A 21,588-nucleotide genomic window follows, 5' to 3' on the forward strand; every position below is an offset into this window, starting at 1 on the left:
GCTCTTTATTGAATTGTAGGGTGTTTGTTTTTCCAGCTTCTCACTTCTTAGAAATGAAGCTTTGACAGCATCAGTCAACGCAGCATAACATTTTAACAATGGAAATGGTCTGTGTCACCTCACAATGTGCTTTTCACAAGCTGAACATCTTCCAGGACCAACATCCTCTGTTTTTCTTGGAACAGCTTGAGTATCAATCTTTTTTTTTCTAAAATCAGAGGGTGGTGACTGGTTAATGTTCTTCTTCTTCCAGGAAGATGTTCTTCTTGTGTAAATCAAATTAAGGCACTTTAAGACACTGCAGGTGAACAGGATGCAAAAACTGAATATGTACCAGCGTAATTCCTTAGGTGATTTATTAAGAATAACAAACATTGTTCGCAATACAAGTTTTCCAGAAATGAGTTATTTTTCAATAAAATTGCACTAATCTGTTTTTAGCCCATTAAAAAAAACATTGGATGAAGTCAGATTCAAAATTCTTGTTTCATTTTTGGTCATGTTTATATTCCATAATTATAAAAATACTGCAAATACTCTGAATTAATTTTCACATTTTTGTCAAATAAAATTTTGTATAATATCAGACTGATAGTAAATTAATAAATATCTCTAAAAATCTTTCAAATGCAGATACACTAGAAATTAGATACAAAATCTGTCACTGGGGCGCTACCATTGGGAGCTACCTTTTCAAAAGGTATGTTTTTGTTCCAAACAGGTCCTTGAAGGTACATGTAATATCTAAAAAGTACAACTGTCTATCTCATTCCTTAAAGGTACAAAGTGAACATTAGGGGTGCTTTCAAACTTGGTTTAATTGCCTGGACCGTACCCAGGTTCGATTGTTCCCCCTTGCCACCTTCTTGGTTGGTTTGTGTTCACACTGGCTGCGTCCCAAACCATCTACTACTCAGTAGGTACTGCATTTGAGCTTTAAACATACTACTCGACCGTTAGAAAAGTACATTCTATACAGTATGAATGTGAAAAGATGTACTACATCCGCCATTTTGTCATGATCATGTGACCTACCCGCGTCAGTTGCGTCGCATCACGCCCATCAAAGAGCTTAGAATCATAGTGATTCTATGCTCTTTGCTTCCATTCTTGAATTGTCTCATGGGGCATCATGGGATAGCGCAGCGTGCATGGGATGCGCACTTCAGAATCTCACCGGAAGTAGTAAGTCATCCGGGTTCTTCTCGCATACTGATTTTCAAATTCTATGAATTCGGACATACTACTTGGCTCGCATACTGATTTTAGCATACTAAATAGTATGGAAGTATGCCCATCAAACTGCTGCTGTTGTGTGTATGGGTATTGCCAGGTGACGGACATGAAACCAAAGCAAAGCGCCAAAATGGAAAGATGTACGCACATTACAGTCATTTTGCTTTTACTGAATCTTTTGATTTTGGACATACAGAAAGCGACTCATGTCAATCTGCTGCAAAAATATTATAAACGTTCAGAACATAACTCGATGTCTGCAGAAGCTGTTTTTGGAGACAAGCAGACATTATCACTGTGTTTTCCCTGGCTCAGTTCCGCTTGTCAGCCAGGTACAGCACGTGATACACACACAAGAAGTAAACATTATGAAAACGATAGTTTGTTGTACAGTTGGTGGTTTACTTCTGTTATTTGGTACGATTACATTCGTATTAGAAGTGATCTGGACCAGAGTTTGTGTGAACCGTACCCCAGACCATCTCTTTAAGGCAGACTCGGGTACGGTTCATTGGTGCTCACCCGAGTTCAGTAGACACATTTATACTTGCTAAACGTACTGTACTCTGACGTCAAATGAACCTGGGTGCAAACCAAAAGTGCTAGTGTACAAGAATGTAACCTATAGGTATTATTGTCCACCTGAATAGTACAAATTAGTACCTTTTAAAAAAATACCCCCCTCTTGACAGATTTTGTAAAAAAAAAAATTGTGATTGTATATGAATAAAACGGTGAACTTTGTTGTGAAGTGCTGCTGGAGATTTATGGCTCAATGCAGCAAAAAAAAAACCCTTTTAAAATATGTATGTAATTGAAGTCTACATACACAAATTGATAAAGTATGACAAGAAACTCCTTGAAAGTATATTATGAAAGTCTTTAAATTTGTCTAAAAGAAATGACTAAATGAAAACTTATAGGGATAGTTCACCCGAAAATGAAAATTCTGCCATCATTTAGTCAACCTTGACTTGTTCCAAACCTCGTTTAGTTATTTTGTTATTTGAAGAAATGTTATTTTGAAGAAAACTGAAAGTCCAACTATTGACTCCCATAAAAACTAATAATAATAATAATAATAATAATAATAATTAATAATTAATTTTATTTGTAATGTGCTCTTCTTAGACTCAAACGCTACATGGCAAAATACTAACAATAGCAGAAATAACACAACAATAAAAGATACAACAAAACAATAAAAATATGAACCATAAGATAGAATAAAAAAGTTAACAAAAATAATCATCCTAAGTTAAAAGCAATACTAAAAAGGTGAGTCTTAGGCCCAATCCCAATTCAATTACCTTGTACCCCTACCCCTTCCCCTTGGCCCTTGAAACTGAGTGTGAATAGGAAGGACTACAAAATGTAGCTCTAAGAAATGGGACACCACTACAGCACCTGCACATGTCATCATATGTTATGGTGATCTCTTGCTTCATATGAGTTTGATGTTCGAGACTGCTGTAGTTATTCCAGTTGTGTTATTTTTTGGTATTTATCTTCAGGAAATCACTGAAGGCATATATCATGTTATCATAATGATATAATGTGGCAATAAGATCGTAACTGTGTATTTACTCCCTGGCCATATTCATCTACGTAAACACACAAAAAGTACACAAAAGTGCAAAACGAGAAGTAGGGGTAAGGGGAAGGACTAAAGGGTAGAATTGGGATTGGGCCTTAAGATGTTTCTTAAAATAGTCCAAAGAAGTGGCATTCCTAATGCTAATGGGGAGACCATTCCACAGCTAAGGCGCACTGTATGAGAAAGCCTTACCGAGTTTACAGCATGGCTGATACAGGGTAAGTCCCGATGCCGAACAAAGACTGCAGGCTGGAGTGGCAAGAGTCACCAGATCACAAATGTAACCAGGTAATAGCCCATGCACTGCTTTGAAGGTTAAAAATCAAGGTCTTCTAATCAATCCGTGACTTAAAAGGAAGCCAAAGTCGTTGTTAAACTACAGGAGTAATATGGTGACATGATAATGTTTGTCTGAACCCATGAAGCAGAATTTTGAATATACTGTAATCACGGCCAGCGTGTCCATACAGGCGAAATGAAGTAAATAAAGTGTGTCTCAGATTGTACAAGAAGCACTGCATTAAATTACATTTCCCCCCCGCCATGTCTTTAAAATATGAACATTTATTTTACCCCAGTATATTCAATGAAGTTTCTGCGCTAGCCTGCTAATCCTGACGGGTACGTGCGTGTAAACGGCTTTTCATTTTGTTTTACGCTTGAGCACCTAAATAAATGCCAAAATCTATTTAACTGGTCACATTTTAATTATATTACAACATCGATGCTGTAAAAGGAACCGTATAAAATGGAAAAATGTCACAGTAACTGTTCACCGGAAGTTTATCAGTATGGGAAGAAACACTAGCTCCGCATATACCTTATTAATAATAAGCTGTGCATCAAATACAGTGGAAGTCAATACTTACAGGTTTCCAGTTTCTTTAAAATATTTTTGTTGTGTTTAACATAAATGATAAATTTAATTGACTAAAACAAGTGGAGGGCAAGTAAATAATGACAGAATCTTCACTTTTTGGTGAACTATACCTTTAAACACGACGCGCTGCCTCATTTTTTGATGCGTGGTACTTTTTCAGCCAGCAGAGGGCAGTAAAGACCCATTACATCATGTAATCTGCCGTCTTGCCCAAAAAGCGGCCTGTTTTAGTCGAGAGCACAGCTGTGAATGAACGATCTCTGTGGTTTCCTTCAGAATGACAGATTGAGCTTAACTTCTCCTCACATCAGGCTTGTCTTTCCTCCGGTGGATCCTCGTGCGATTAGACACCGAATTCAAGAGTCTTCCACAAGGTGCAGCATTCACTGTCAAACAGGGCGCGAATCACCGAGTCAAAGTCAGAAACGTGTGTCTGCTGTGCATAATGTCGCAGGTTTGAAAGGTGTGAGTGAGGGTGTAGTTTTTCCTCAGCTTCGTGTTGTGAAATTACAGCTCTGCCAGACTCGTAGTTACTGTAAAGTTAGCGTACATTTTCTGTCAAGAGGTGTGACTGAAAATCTTTTTGAGAAAAGTTTCTCATGCTCACCAAGGCAGGATTTGAGTATTTCAAAATACACTTGTGGCACTTAGTTAAAAACATTGTTTGATGTACGCCTTTGTAAAATGGAAATTATCCCTGTGCTTTTAAGCTGAATTTTCAACATAATTTAATATAATTTCCGTATTGTTCAAATCAATTTAGATGGATTTCATTTAGATGCATGGGACGATTACCAGTTTCAAGGTTTACTGCGATCTGGAAAAGTCAAGGCTTTATTCATTCATTCATTTTCTTTTCGGCTTAGTCCCTTTATTAATCTGGGGTCGCCACAGCGGAATGAACCGCCAACTTATCCAGCATATGTTTTACACAGCGGATGCCCTTCCAGCTGCAACCCATCTCAGGGAAACACCCATACACTTCCATTCACTCACATATACTGCAGACAATTTAGCTTACCCAATTCACCTGTACCGCATGTCTTTGGACTGTGGGGGAAACCGGAGCACCCGGAGGAAACCCACGCTAACACGGGGAGAGCATGCAAACTTCATACAGAAATGCCAATGGACCCAGCCGAGGCTCGAACCAGTGACCTTCTTGCTGTGAGACGAGAGCGTTACTAGTTGCGCCATCGTGCTGCCTAAGTCAAGGTTTTAAAACCGCTAAAATTTTCTTTTTTATCGTTCCAAAGGTATATGTAAAGGTTTTTAAATGTATTTTTATGTGTTGTAAGCAAACTATTACTACTGACTATTTAGCCTGACATGTTTACTGCTCCAAAATATTCAAAATGTTTTTTAAAATAAAATAAATTGTGTTCAATGGGGAATAAAGTTATTTATTTAGTTTTTGTTTTACCCAGACATTTTAGAGCAGTAATCACAATACCGTAATGCCGTGAAGCCGTGGTATTTTTATCCAAGGTTATCATACCGTCAGAAACGTATACAAGCCCATGCCTAGATGGAGTTCAGATCTGTGTAGGTTAACAGGAATTAATGAATTTAATTTACTTAATTTACTTTTCATTTATGTATGTGTGTGTGTTTGTTTATTATTTATATATTTTTTCCAAAAAGAAAAGATGAAAAATAACATAATAGCTTTTTGTAAGCAGTACATTGATCATTAGTTAACAACAAGATTCAATATTAGAGCAATTCCAGCGTTATGGATGTGACATTTGCAGTAAAATCTCAAAACATGAATTGACGGAGGAAATATATGTTAACATTATATTGAAACATCTGTTTATATTTTTCAAAACAACTAACCACAGAGTTGTGGGAGCTGAAAAATATCAATCTGTAAGCATTTTTTATGTTTTAAATGAGGAAAATAAACACGCGTTGTGTATGTGACAAAAAAGTTTGCAAGTTTACAGTATATAAAATACTTTGTAGAAATTCTGTGAATTAAACTGCACAACCCAAAAGAAACAATGCTAATCAAAAGGATAAAAGTTGGCTCACTATAGAACAAACATGGCTGATTTTATTTGATTTTACATTTTTGCACTTACGAGGAAAAAAGCTTCGTTATGGATGTGAAATCTCTCCGTTATGGATGTGACAGGTGTGAAATTGCCACTTGTATGACTTTGGTCAATCAAATGTAATTGTTTGAAAACACTGACAGAGACATTTTTGAGTATTTTTTAAAGCACTGTAAAATACAAGCCTACACAAAAAACGCAGAAACGGTTTTGCTGTTTTGGCGAAAACTAAAATTTTTTCATGGCGAGGTTAACATTTGCATGGAATTGCTCATTACTAATTGACCACCAGTGGTATCATCATTGGATTGCATGAATAAATTGCTTACTAAAATGTACATAAATTTAACTATATTGGATTTATTTGATATATTTTGAGCAGTCTTGGTGAGAAGTTTTATGAATAAACATTCATTCATTCAGTCATTTTCATCCACTTTTCCAGGTCTGGGTCGCAGGGGCAGCAGTCTCTGAAGAGAACCCCAGACTTCCCTCTCCCCAGTCACTTCCTCCAGCTTCTCCGGGGGCATCCCAAGACGTTCCCAGGCCAGCCGAGAGATATAATCCTGGGTCTTCCCCGAGGCCTCCTCCCGGTGGGACATGCTTGGAACACCTCCCTAGGTAGGCGTTCACGAGGCATCCGAAACAGATGCCTGAGCCACCTCAGCTGACTTCTCTCAATGTGGAGGAGCAGCGGCTCTCGTCCGAGCTTCTCCTGGGTGACAAAGCTCCTTATCCTATCTATAAGGGTGCGTCCTGCCACCCTGGGAAGGTAACTCATTTCAGCTGCTTGTATCCGAGGTCTTGTCGTTTCGGTCAAGACCCAAAGCTCATGACCAGAGGTGAGAGTAGGAATGTAGATTGACTGGTAAATCAAGAGCTTTACCTTTTGGTTCAGCTCCTTCTTTACCACAACGGACCAGTACATCGACCGCATTACTGCTCACTGAACAATCAAAAAATAATTGTTTAAAGATTAAACAAAATGTTAATTATGAACAGCTTTTGACTGTCAGAGTTGTTGCAGAGTTTGACATAAGTGGGTAATGGCTCAGGTAACAAGATCCAATCCAATGCATTTTTAGCCATCTTACAATCACTTATAGTGCAAGCAAACCAAAATGTAATCCGCACTGTGCCTTGGGGTGCAGCTTTAAATGGATCTGTGGCCCAATCGCTTTGACAGATGTGCTAGATATTGGGATGTTTGAAAAAGTCGGTTCATTTTCGTGGCTTTCGCTGTCCACTGGCTGCACAGGTCTTTGGTCTGCTTCCCACCACAAGCACATATTTATTTCTGGGCTCACATTAACAGGTTACAGTATTCACACTGTCTGTGCTGTGTTGAAGAGCACAGCAGCAGTGTGGCTGAAAATAGAGTCCTCTATGCAGCAGAAACACTGTGAACGCTGGGCCTGGTGAAGCACTGCTTATGTGTGAAGTTTAAAGTGCCCCTATTATGCTGTTTTTAGAAAGTCTTTTTCAATAGATTCACATCCTTCCAAGGTAAAAAAAAACATTTTCTTATAAAATGCATTGAATCATCAACTCTAGAGTATATTTATGTGACAACAATGTGCTAAATGTGCTTTTTAAAAACAATTGCATGTAGACAACTAATTTGTCAAAGTGATCCACTTACATAGAAACACAAATAGAATAAAATGCTGTTTTCTGCATGTCAGGCAGGCAGTTGGCAATGTCACCTTGAAAAGAAACGCTATGTGCCTGCTCATATACCATGCTGTAGTTTGTTATCTGTTAAGTACTCAGTCATGTCTGTAGACTGAACATGATGTCACCATTTTCAGGAAATCCCGTTTTTGCATCTTATGAATGCAGAGGCAATAAAAAAATATATCTTTTCAAAAACGTGAAGCAAATTGCCATTGTTGTGCAAATAAATGATCAAAATGCATGAAATGCAGAGCTGCACGAAAATCGCAATTTAAAAAAAGCACCATTTCTTTAATGACTGTGAATAGGGAACTGGAAAAAGAGAAGAAAAAAACCAAGTATACATACCCAGGCTCATTCAAAATAAATTCCTCAGTCTACATTTTTGCGAAACCTGAATTACGTCGCGCCAGGTATGTTTTGATTGAGGTAAAGTTAGTTTTATATTCAGACATTTGACTTTCTCTTAATAATGTAATTTCACAAAAATATTCTTTGCAATTTCTAAATATGGAAATCATATTAGCAGCCAATGACTATCAAAGTACAACATTGTCCATAGTAAATAAATGAAATAGTGCTAATGTTGTTCTGAAGTCATGCTATTTCAGAGTGAATATTCAAAGTAGCATGGTAAACAATATAGGCACCGTTTCACAAATTGTCAAAAATGAATGAATTTGCGAATATGAAACCAGTTTTTCCTTCCTGTATGTTTTGTCGCACATTTCAGATGTCAAATCCACTAGAGGGCACTGTCTACATTGTTTGCAAATCTGTAAAAGGTTACTGGCCTAAACCCATTCAATAGTGTTATTTAAAAGCAAACGTAAGGTAAAACTGCACTAAAAAAAAAAAGCTCAACAGAGGCTGTACTTTCTTCGTCAGCTGAGGAAGTTCAACCTCCCAAAGGAGCTGCTGAAACAGTTCTACACCTCCATCATTGAATCAGTCATCTGCACATCAATAACTGTCTGGTTTAGCTCAGCTACTAAATACGATCTCCAAAGACTACGTCGAATAGTTCGGACTGCTGAGCGAATCAATGGTACAACCCTTCCTACTCCCCAAGAACTGTACTTATCCAGAGCGAGCAAAAGGGCTGCCAAAATCACTCTGGACCCCTCACACCCAGCATACTGCCTCTTTGAACTTTTACCTTCTGGTCGACGCTACAGAGCACTGCAAGTCTGTAATTCTGTTGCACTGTAGAAGCTGTCACGAAAACAAATTCCTTGTATGTTTGAACATACCTGGCAATAAAGCTCTTTCTGATTCTGATTCTATGCATGACCATGCAATGTTTACTTCGATTTCACATTACTTTTGTCTCTTTTGTGGAACCGTGCTTTACCAGACTCAATCTGGAGTTCTCCACATCACAAGTACAACACTAAACAAAATGAGCTATTAAGCAACCTGACATGCTAGAAATATTGTCTTTATGGATACAGATTGGTGAGCCAAACGTATTCGATTATACATTATAGACATCGTTTAATTGTATTGTAGTATTTATTTTGGTGCTGTGGAGAGAACTGCATGAAAATTATCCTCTAATTCTTGATACAATGTCAGTAGTGTGAAAAGGAACAAAAGTCGTTGGCGTCATACTTCATATGGTGTCATACCTGTTCCTTTGACCTCGAAACTGTTTTCTGTTGTGTGTTGAAGTGTGTTTTTGCAGATTCATAAAACTGAGGCATAAATTTCTAATCAGCCTGTGTTAATTTACAAGATCTTTTAGCAATTAACTGTGAATTTTTAGTTGAAGATGGTGTTGTGCAAACACAACGTAGCTTACTGCCCCATCTCTTATATCACTGGCTTAAGTTGTTGTTAGTTTGTCAGAACACATTTTCAACTTAATCGCATTGTTTGTAATTTTTCTGTATTTTCTGTAATGCTGCTTTTGACTGACATGTTCACAACTTAATGGTTATAAGAGACCATTTGTTTACGGGATTATAAGCAGCATCCTTTAAATAATCTTGGGTAAGGAGAGATCTTCATTTAAGTATCATACTTAGTGGGAAAATGTGCTTTATGCATTATAAAGCTTGAAGCATCAGAATCGGTACTCGGTATCAGCCGATCACCATGACAAGGAATCGGTACTCTGTATCAGCTGCAAAAATCCTGATCGGACCATCTCTACTAAAATGTCAATAAAAGTCACTTTGTTAAACTATTGAGTTGAATTTTAATTCAAATAATTAGTTTCGACATTAAAAAGTTGACAGAGCTGAGGTAAAAGTCCTATAATGCAATTCACAACTGTAAATAAACAGTAAACACTTGTGAATCACAAAATACGGAAACTGTTAATAATTAATAATTAATAGTTAATGATTTTTTTACAGTTTAGTTTCTTTTAAGGAGAGTAATGTGAAAGGATTTCTTATGTAATTTTAGGAGTAAGATAGGCTTCAAATTGCAATATATTACTTTTGACCAACACTTGTCCAAAGCATTATCCAAATATTGCATACTGCACCTTTAAACACTATGAAAGCATAATGCGTGAACTTCAATGAGTACAGTTAAAGTCAGAATTATTAGCCCCCTTATAGATTCTTTCCCTAATTTCTGTTTACGGAGAGATTTTCTCAACACATTTCTATATATAATAGTTTTAATAACTAATTTCCAATAACTGATTTGTTTTAGGCGACGCAGTGGCGCAGTAGGTCGTGCTGTCGCCTCACATCAAGAAGGTCGCTTGTTCGAGCCTCGGCAGGGTCAGTTGGCGTTTGTGTGTGGAGTTTGCAAGTTCTCCCTGCGTTCGCGTGGGTTTCCTTCGGGTGCTCCGGTTTCCCCCACAGTCCAAAGACATGCAGTACAGGTGAATTGGGTAGGCTAAATTGTCCGTAGTGTATGTGTTTGAATGAGTGTGTATGGATGTTTCCCAGAGATGGGTTGCGGCTGGAAGGCCATCCGCTGTGTAAAACATGTGCTGGATAAGTTGGCGGTTCATTCCACTGTGGTGACCCCAGATTAATAAAGGGACTAAGCCGAAGGGAAAATGAATGAATGAATGATTTGTTTTATTTTTGCCATGATGACAGTAAATAATATTTTACTAGATATTTTTCAAGACTCTTTGACTTAAAGTGCATTTTAAAGGCTTAGCTAGGCAAGTAAGGGTAGTTAGGCAAATCATTGTATTATATTTGTTTGTTTTGTAGACCATCGATAAAATATATGGCTTAAGGGGCTAAATAATTTTGACCTTAAAATGTTTTTAACAACTGCTTTTATTCTAGCCGAAGTAAAACAAATAAAACTTTCTCCAGAAGAAAAAATATTACAGGAAATACTGTGAAAAATCCTTGCTCTGTTAAACATCATTTGGGAAATATTTGAAAAAGAAAAAACAATTTCAGGAGGGCTAATAAATTTGACTTTAACTGTAGATGAAATGTGTTGATTCCTGACCTCCTCTCTCCGCTCGTACTGCTCTATAATGGTCTTGAGTTTGCCGGCCAATTCGCTGTTCTCCTTGCACAGCTTGTTGTTGCGGTTGCTGTGTTGCTCGATCTGACTCTGAATGTCCACCAGTGTGCTCTGGAAATGAGTGGTGATCTCCTTCCGCTTCATTTCATCCTCCCGCAGCCTCTGCAGACTCTCTTCCTACAGGGAGAAACACAGAAGGAAAGCATGGCAAATATGGGCATATGAAGCCTTGAGTGATGAAAGCAATCTAGGTCTAGTGCTCTGACAGGGTGCGAGATGGATAAATCATGTATTGTGGAAATGGCATTTTAAACATTGGTGGAATAGAATGGATTACTCGTACTGTGGCTTAAAGTTACAGCCTACAGTAAATGGGTTCAGTTGAAGGAATAGTTCACCCAGAAATTTATTTACTCTTCACATATTTCAAACCTGTTTGAGTTTCTTTCCTCTGTTGAACACAAAAACTGGTTGCCACTAAATTCCATAGAACTATTTTTCTCCAATTGATGTCAATCAGTTTTCAACATTTCTCAACATATCTGCTTTTTAGTAATGTCTAGATGGGATACAGATATGGTTACGTCAATATAGCATAATTTTCGCGACACTGTACACCAATAATTAATATATTTATGTTTCTGTTTCTGTTTAGAGTTTTGTTTAGGGTTGGGGTGGAAGTAGACGTTACTAAAATACAAAAATAATTTAATAAATAATATGAATAATACTTGGTATAATTACTGTATTTACATTACTGTGATGATTGTGGTAGGGGCACATGTTAATAAAATACAATTAATGGGTAAATTATTGAATAATGTAAATAATTTTCATTATCTTCCGTCCAAGGCTGTATCCCTTCTAGCAAAAACCCTGCTTTTGTGTTCGACCAGAAGTTAAACTCAAAAAGATTTGGAACTACATGAAAGTGAGTACATTTTTAATCAACAACTTTTTAAATAATGTTTTGTATTATATAACATCATGCATTATATGACATTAACTTGACCTGACTCTCATAAGTGAATCAAATTGAACTTAAACATGTAATGTTGTCAGTTAAAACTTGCGTTATTGATAATTTATATTGGTTAATTTAATCATTCTATCAATTGTTTTTCCTTCGGCTTAGTCCCTTAATCATCACGGGTCGCTACGGTGGAATGAACTGACATTGTTTTTTTTTAATAAAACAAAAAAAATTGATCATCACATTGATCAATTATCTAAAATTAATCTATTAAAATGATTAATTTTCAATGAACTAAAATAAAAATGTCAACATTAAAATGTCTACATTGAAAACTTAATGCATTAAAGAAAGCATATTACAAACAGAGAAATACTAAAACTTTCAAAAAATTGTGAAAATTCAACTAAAATGTAAATTGAAAGTATGAAAATAAAGCTACTTGGAAATATAAACATAAAATCAGCGCATAAATGGCATCTGAGAACTAGCAAAAATGTATTATGCATTATTAAAGAAAGAGACACTTGGATATGAATCAGTAAATTAAAAGTATTAATAAAGCAAGTAAGCGAAGACCTTTAGCAAGGTGCTTTTACCACATTATTTAATCAGTGTTGGGTAAAAAAGTAATAGAATTAAATAAATAACATAACATACTTTCGCAGTACTTTGCTTAAAGAGTAATATTATAGATACAGAAATACTAACACCTCCAAAAATAAGTGAACATTGAACTAAAATGGAAAGTATGAAAATAAAGCTAATTGGAAATAGAAATATTAAATCAACACCTAAATGGAATCTGAGAACTAGTGAATGTATTATGCAGTATAAAAGAAAGTGATACTCGTGTATAAATCAGTGAATTAAAAGTATTAATAAAGTAAGCGAAGACCTTTTGCAAGGTTCTTTTACAGCATTATTTAATCAGTGTTGGGTAAAAAAGTAATACATATAAATAAATAACATTTTTTTTCGCAGTACTTAAACAAAGAAATATTATAGATTCAGAAATACTAAAACCTTCAAAAATGAGCAAACATTGAACTAAAATGTACATGTAAAGTATTAAAATAAAGCTAATTGGAAATATAAACATAATAACATCAGTAAATAAATGGCATCTGAGAACTAGCGAAAATATATTATGCATTATGAAAGAAAGTGACCTTCATATAAAAATCTGTAAATTAAAAGTATTAATAAATATTATAATATAAAAGTATTAATTAAGTATTAATTTTCTGGCAGCTATCTCTCTGCAACTCTCACATGGTCGCCCACTGAAGCTAAGCATGGCTGCGCCTGGTCAGTACCTGGATGGGAGACCACACGGGAAAGCTAGGTTGCTGCCGCAAGTGGTGTTAGTAAGACCAGCAGGGGGCACTCAACCTGCGGTCTGTGTGGGTCCTAACACCCCAGTATAGTGAAGGGGACTCAGTGAACGTTTGGATGAGACGTTAAACCGAGGTCCTGACTCTCTGTGGTCGTGAAAAATCCCAGAATGTCCTTCAAAAAAGAGTAGGGATTTAACCCTGGCATCCTAGCCAAATTTACCGACTGGCCTCTGTCCATCATGGCCTCCTAACCATCCCCATATCATAATTGGTTTCATCACTCTGTCGCGTCTCCACGAATCAGCTGGTGTGCGGTCTGGCGCAATATGGCTGCCGTCGCGTTATTCAGGTAGATGTTGCACACTGGTGGTGGATGAGGAGGTTCACCCCCAATGTGTAAAGCACTCTGAGTGTCCAGAAAAGCGCTATATAAATGTATGGAATTATTATAATTATAAAGCGACAACCTATTGCGAGGTGCTTTTATCACATTATTTAATACGTGTAGGGGAAAATATATATATATATATATATATATATATATATATATATATATATATATAAATTAACATCACACTTTCGCAGTATTTTGCTTAAAAAGTAAAAAACTTAAATATATATATATATATATACAAATCAAAATTAACTTTACCCAACACTGTATTTAATAAATATAGTGGAAAGTAACAGGATATACAGTAGAAATTATATAAGGCTAATAATATCAACAACATGTCATGCTTAATGAGATATATATATGACATATTAATGAGACTTGAAGTAAACAACGTCTCTTTTAGTATCTGAAATTGGACATGGCTGAATGCTAACCAAGCCATCCAGTATGTGCTCTCAGTAAACATGAGCTCTTGTTTCAGAAACGCCGGCTTACTGACTCAGCTAATCGTAAGGAATCCAAGCATGGATCTTTCGTCTCAAGAGCCGAAGCTGTTTGTTTGCCTGTGTTTACACACGCCGCGAGCCTAAGACTCCCGCCAGAGAAAGGTGAAGTTGTTCTTCCACTTACACACGCTCATCAGAGAGGTGAACGGCGCTAAGGGAAATGACCCCAGATTAAATCTAATTTACCGTCCTCATAGCTGAGAGTCGCACCTTACACACAGGGCTTCGATGTTCTGCTCTGACCTGCTCATTAAATGGCTTCTAGAACACTTAAATAAAATTGATTGGAGAGCGAACAAGGTCAACGCCAGCCTCCAGGGAGGAATAGCGGCAACTTCCAAAGACATGCAGAGTTCATATTAGAGCAAGAGTTTAATATCTTCAATGCCCGGAGGAGAAAAAAAACAACACAAACATGATTAGAAAGCTCCTCTGAGTCACCTTACAGACCACAAAAACAGAGGGAGAATAAAAGCTGGGACAGAAACTGCAGCCTTTTCTTGTAAAGTCCTCCAGCAGCTGTTTATTGAATAGTACAAATGGACTGAAATCAGTTGCTGAACGGCAAAGAGAAAACGGCTCCAGGTGCTTTGTGCAAGATTCATAACACCTTTCGTATTACACACACATTTGGCAGAGTAAAAAAGCAATGAGTGAACCTGTTATATCTGACAACTGGAATCAGCTTTTGTAAAAATAAAAATATGGGAGCTTAGTTGCAAGTGGCCTTCATACCTGAGGTTGCAGTTGTTTTTATTGGAAACAAACTACTAATACTATTTAGTGCGACCCTAGAACACAAAACCAGTCATAAGGATCATTTATTTGAGATTTATACATGAAATGAAAGCTGAATAAATCAACAATTGATCTTAGAATAGGAGACTATTTGGCACAACTGTATGAAAATCTTGAATCTGAGGCAATGTTATTGGTTGTATAGCAAAATGATTTTATCCAATGAGCAAATGTTTAAGAAATATCTTGAATAAAAAAATAAATAAACTGAAAAATACTGTATATGTCCGGATTACCCATTCCCAATTCTCATTTATGATTTATTCATTAATTTACCTTCGGTTCAGTCCTTTATTTATCAGGAAAAATAAACTGCCACAGTCGAATAAACTGCCTACTTATCCAGCACTGTCTTTAGACTGTAGGGTAAACCGGAGCACCCGGATGAAACCCACGCGAACACGGGGAGAACATGCAAACGCCACACAAAAATGCCGACTGACCCAACTAGGACTCGAACCAGTGACTTTTCCATCCATCCATCCATCCATCCATCCATCCATCCATCCATCCATCCATCCATCCATCCATCCATCCATCTATCATGTCTATATATCTAATATCTATACATCTAATGTCTATCTACATCTAATTCTATCCATCCAATGTCTATATATCTAATATCTAATATCTATACATCTAATGTCTATCTACATCTAATTCTATCCATCCAATGTCTATATATCTAATATCTAATATCTATACATCTAATGTCTATCTACATCTAATTCTATCCATCCAATGTCTATATATCTAATATCTAATATCTATACATCTAATGTCTATCTACATCTATCCATCCATCCATCCATCCATCCCTCCATCAATCCCATTCCCAATCCCTGAATTGAACTAAATCCTGACCTACAACCCGAAATATGTACCAAACAGTGAATTTTGTGTAGCATCATCACAGAACTGAAAGTGATAGACTAACGTTCAATGAAGTTTGTAATAAAAGCTGTTTTGTGCAATATTTTTTCAGTTTTCATAGAACATAATTTTAACTTTTATTTTGGGGATACGCTTCTTAGCCATTATTTATATGTAATTAAATGTGATTAATAAGATAAATTAATCAGCATATCATGCAATTAATTAAATGTTTTAGTTGCTTCACAGCTCTAACATAAACACAAAGTGTAAACAGGGCTTTAGATTCACATGATATTATTGTGTGGTCTCAGTTTGCTCCGTGTAATATAAAACCTAATTAACTATTAATTAAAGCCTAATTAAGTAATATTTTTAAGGAATTGAGTGCACAACAACACCCATAACGCAGAGTTTAGCAGAGATAGCTGTAGTTGCAGCGACATAACAGGAGATCACGGCTTCTGCTGTGATTTGAGCCAGTGAAACATTCTCTTTGACTTTTGATTTATAAAAGAAGGGCAAATGGCACTGAAGCTCAGTAACACTATCCCTCTCGTCACAGTGACCTGTCAGCAGCGCTTTGAGTCTGAGAAGGCCGAGACTCAGAGCCACTGCAGTAATGTCCCACTGGGCTCAAAGACAGCATTTCCTCAGACTCAATCTCAGCAATCAAAACATTGACATGGGAAACGGGATAACAGGACAACAAGTCAGATGCTCAACACTCTTCAACACGCCACAGAGGCTGCTATAAGGTGTGTTATTGTCGTTCACATAGACAGAATCCTGAATGACAAAACACTTGAGTGTATTATTTTTTTTATTTCTATGGACGTATAAAAATGCATTATTCCCCCAATATATAGTAAATAATAAATTATACAAATATATACAACCCAAAATGGGAAAAAAGTTGGGACAGTATGGAAAACGCAGTATAAACACAGAATATTTCATGTTTTGTCTGGTCAATGTTTTGTCTAAACTTCATTAAAATTGTAAATATACATCCTTACCTGTCATTAAGATCTGCAACACATTCCAAAAAAGTTGGTACAAGAGCAATTTAGGGCTAGTAATCAGGTAAATTGGTTAAATAATGATGTGATTTGAGGGTGGTTGACAGGTGATGTCAGCAGGTGATTGTAATTATGATTTGGTACAAAAGCAGCATTCAAGAAGAGTCTATTCCTTTAGGAGCATAGATGGGCCGAAAGATGGATCGTTAGTTTGCCAACAAATATGTGAGAAAATTATTGAAATGTTTAAAACTAACGTTCCTCAAAGAAAGATAGGAAGACGTTTGGATATTTCACCTTCAATGGTACATAACATAATAAAAAGACTCAATGAATCTGGATGAATTTCAGTGCGTAAAGGAGAAGGGCAACTGTGATCTTCGATTCCCTCAGGCGGCACTGCATCAATAATCGTCATTCATCTTTAAGTGATGTCACCACATGAGCTCTGGTCTACTTTGGCAAACTTTTATCAAGTACCACAATACATAGTTACACTCACAAATGCTAGGTAAAACTGTACTGTGCCAAAAGGAAGCCCTATGTTAACAGTGTCCAGAATCACCATAGACTTCTCTGGTCTCTGAGACATCTGAGATGCACCATCACACAGTGAAAATGTGTACTGTGATCCAATGAATCAGTATTTCAGGTGTTTTTTGGGAGAAATGGACACCGTGTGCTCGAGACCAAAGAAGAAAAGGATCATCCAGACTGTTACCATGAACAAGTCCAAAAGCCAGGGTCTGTCATGGTCAAGTGCCCTCGTAAAGGTAACTTGCACTTCTGTGCTGGCACCATAAATGCTAAAAAGTCCATAGAGATTTTATAGCACAATATGCTACCATCTTTTTCAGGGACGCCAAGCATATTTCAACAAGACAATGCAAAACCACATTCTGCACTCATTACAAAGTCCTGGCTGTGGAGCAAGCAGATACAGGTACTTGACTGGCCTGCCTGGAGTCCCGACCTGTCTCCAACAGAGAATCTGTGGCACATTTCAAAGCGCAAGATGCAACAACGAAGACCCCGTACTGTTGCCCACATTAAGACTTGTTTGCTCGAAGAATGGAACAAAATTACCCCTGAAACACTTCATCACTTGGTATCTTCAGCCCCTAAACGTTTTTTTTTTGGGTGTTTGAAAAGAATGGCAACATTACAAAGTGGTAAATGCTTTATTGTTCCAACTTTTTTGAGATTTGTTGCAAGAACCAAATTTGGTATATGTGCTTATTTATGTTTAAAAACAATAAAAATCATGAGGAATACATTAAATAATGTTTGTTGGATTGTCTGCAATGAAATACAAGTCAAAGTACATTTAGAAATAACTACTTTATTTTTTATTTGCATTTTCCATACTGTCCCAACTTTTTCTGATTTGGTGTTGTAGGAATATGTAATATAAAACATTACTATAATACATTATAATTTAAAATATATGGCATAGCTGATGATAGAATTTTCATCAGCAAGTACTCTGTTGTTAATGTAACATGCTTAAGAAACCACAAAATGATTATTATTATTAATAATTTTGAAAAATATTGTGCTGCCTAATTTCTTTGTTTAATACATTTCTGTTCCTTCTGATGACAAGAAATAATTAATTTGAAATGGAAATCATTTATAATTATTTAAAAATATTTTGAATGTCTTCACTTACGCTTCTGATCAATGTGAGCAGTAAAAAAAGAATATGAATATGTTCGAAAAAAAGTTTCATATCGTATGTAGTTTTCAGAAAATGACAATCTGATTTTTAGACTGTAAGAAAAAAGCACAATGTTACACTGTGATATCACAGCCTAACTTTTCTTTCTTTCCCAGCTCAGATCTGTTAAGCTGTCATAGAAGTGTCCTCACCTTCAGTGTCCTGTTATGTCTCTGAAGTTCCCTGCAGAGCGTCTCCAGCTTGCTGCGGGCCAGAATGGCACGACTGTGTTCAAACTGAAGCTGATCTCTTTGCTTGACCAGAAGACCCTGTCTCTGCTGAAACTGCTCCAGCTGTTTCTTCTCAGTCCTGTGTTCGTCCACCTGCACAAAATATGCGCAGGTGTGATGCATACATCACCTCATACACCATAAAACATTGCTCTTAGACTCTACAGTATATTACTCAAGGGAAAATCTGGGGAAAGCTATCTGGAATATGTAATGTTCTACTCATCAGTCGAGATGAAAATTAGAGAGCAACCTGCACTTTAAAAAATATCCATAAATCAGCAGTTTTCCGTATTTCGTGATTCATGTTTTTATTTTTGAATATTTTTTTCCCATTTATTTATGTTTTCAAATTCCATTATGAGAACTTGATCTGTCTTCCAACAACTTTTATTAATATTTTTAACAGTTTAACTTGATATATTGTGTGGGTTGGTGTTGTAAAATACGGTACAAAACTTTGTATTGAATTGCAGTATATTTTCTGTTATTTTACAGACTTATTTATCTCTATACTATTTCTTATACGTTATATTATTTTAAACTACTAAAATGTTAATAAAAGTCACTTTGTTAAACTGTAAAGTCCCATAATGCAATTCACCATTGTAAATAAACAGAAAACACTTGTGAATCACAAAATACAGAAACTGTAAATTAAGATGTTTTTACAATGTACAGTTTCCTAAATGTAGAGGTCACTGATTAGTCCTATTTAAAGTTATACACAACAAAAAAATGTTTTTAGTCCAAATATCTAGTCCAAATATCTATTTTGGAAAAATAATGGGTCTCATGCACTAATAATTGTGTATGTTTTTCGTATTTATATGCACATTTAAACTTCTCATGAAAACTTTGTGCCTAATTCACAACATGTAATATTACCCTTTATGACAACTGTGAGGGGGTGAGTTTTTTTTTTTTGTAACTCATTCATTTTGTTTATATATTAAGTATATTAAGTCTGCATAATTAAGGGCGGGGCCACGTGAGTGACAGCTAGGTCTCACTGGTCGCTGTCACTTCATGTAACTTAATGTAACTTTACACAGTCAGTTGCCTTTTGGAATTATTTCCTACAATTATCAGATAATATGGCAGGCTCTGTGCACTTAATTGTATTCACAAACCATTCAAGTGGCCATTTCCATTTCCCAGGTGAGTGAAATAATATACTTAAATACCATATCTATAAATGTATTTGTTTTATTTAAGATCATTTATCGTTAATATTTTTCTTTAGAACTTGAATGCACTCCAGAATATGAAAGATTGATTAGCTGTAGGCTATTCACCTTATTCTCCGCGTATGAGCGGGCGCAGCCATTGGAATCTTTTTGGCTCGAGACTTCCGGTCTCATTCACTTCCATTCATTTTTAGAGGTTAAAAACAGATCGTTCTGCTGCTTGATGTAAACACTTGTTTGTAAAGCAAGTAGTTTGATAGTTTTCTGCCATTTATTATTTCTAGTCATTTCTCCCATAGGCAACTGAATCGGAAGTTCTAAAACAATCGCAAAAACGAGCGCACTTCCGCATTGTAGAATAAGGTCAATAAAACAGTCATCTGAAGCGTTGTCAGACAGTGTTATTTCATAAATAGCCTTGCATTTTCTAACACAGACTATATTTAAAGTGTTTGGAAGTAGTTAGCATTTTCCTAAAAAAAAAAAACAATGCTTAGCGGCTCAATGTGTTACAACAGTGTTATTAAAAGACTAATCACTTAATTGATTTAGTATACAACTAAGCACATGTGGTCAGAACACAAACGAGTCACAGGTAATGAAGCATTATGCATTTCTCCCAAAGAAAAGCCTGACTAAGCAAAATGCTAGCAGGCATCTGTAGCTCTGCCCTTTTTTGATTACCCCTGTCAGTGCGATGATGCAGGAAGAAAATGGCGACTGTTGGCCACGCCTACTTGTAGCTTCATTTGTGCTCTTCAGAAACCTATGGTATCACGGATACTTCGTCCATATCTTTTCCAGAGATAATTACAAAAAGACTAATTATGAATTAAGAAGAGTCTTGTCGATCATACTTTCAATTCTAAAAACACGAGGTGCAAAGCACTGCATTTTTGTTGATTTTAGAAAATACAATTTTTTGAAAGAGCAGAGCGCTACACTTTTCAATGATGCTATAGGCAATCCCATTGTACCAAGGAACATGATGCCCAGGCCTTTTTTCTGCACAGAGTTTACTTTATCCCTCTTCCGTAGCAGGTGAACACGAGACGTACATGGGGCACATAAACACTGCACAAAACACTTGATGCCAATAGAACCATTTTAAAAAGGCGCCTCTTGCCACAAAAGAATGCATTTGGTATGATCTCGATCTCGGCTTAAACATCACTCTCAGGAAACATGTTTGTCTGTACTCTAGTGCTCTATGTGAAAGACTAGTGATGTCTGTAAGAGGGTATTGCTGTCTATGAGTGACTATTGATCTCTGCGAGAGACTAGTGATGTCTGTTGCTGCATCCCAATATGTATACTTATACTATGCCCTAGAAGTATGAACTTTTTTTGTAAAGGAAAAATATATAGTTTTGAGTCTAACAAGAGTGTGCAAGCCTTGGGACATACTATAACCTCATTAAAAAACACTATGTTGCAAAGTTACGTCCCCTGTCAATCATTTTGACACATTATCCACATTTCTTTCATGTTTAATTAGCTACCTTTTTGGAGATTCAGCAGCATGTTAATCTGCCATTCGCAAGTCTTTCATGCAGATAAATCTCCTTAGGTCTTTGGATAGTTATGCAATGTGTAAACATGTCTTTATGTAAGTTTACGTTGTTGCAGATGA

General features: G+C 36.3%; 1 protein-coding gene across 3 annotated transcripts in view; it reads right to left on the reverse strand.

Moving 5' to 3' along the window:
• Positions 1-21,588, reverse strand: part of txlnba (taxilin beta a) — a 45,968-nt gene that overhangs the window by 11,171 nt on the left and 13,209 nt on the right. For all 3 annotated transcript variants that reach the window (XM_056480903.1, XM_056480902.1, XM_056480901.1), the window contains exons 4-5: positions 18,688-18,858; positions 10,889-11,083 (exon numbers count right to left, since the gene is read on the reverse strand). In XM_056480903.1, the coding sequence (XP_056336878.1) occupies positions 10,889-11,083; positions 18,688-18,858 (366 nt within the window). The remainder of the gene's footprint in view (positions 1-10,888; positions 11,084-18,687; positions 18,859-21,588) is intronic.

Source organism: Danio aesculapii, chromosome 20 (assembly GCF_903798145.1).
Source record: "Danio aesculapii chromosome 20, fDanAes4.1, whole genome shotgun sequence".
NCBI classification, from domain to species: Eukaryota; Metazoa; Chordata; class Actinopteri; order Cypriniformes; family Danionidae; genus Danio; species Danio aesculapii.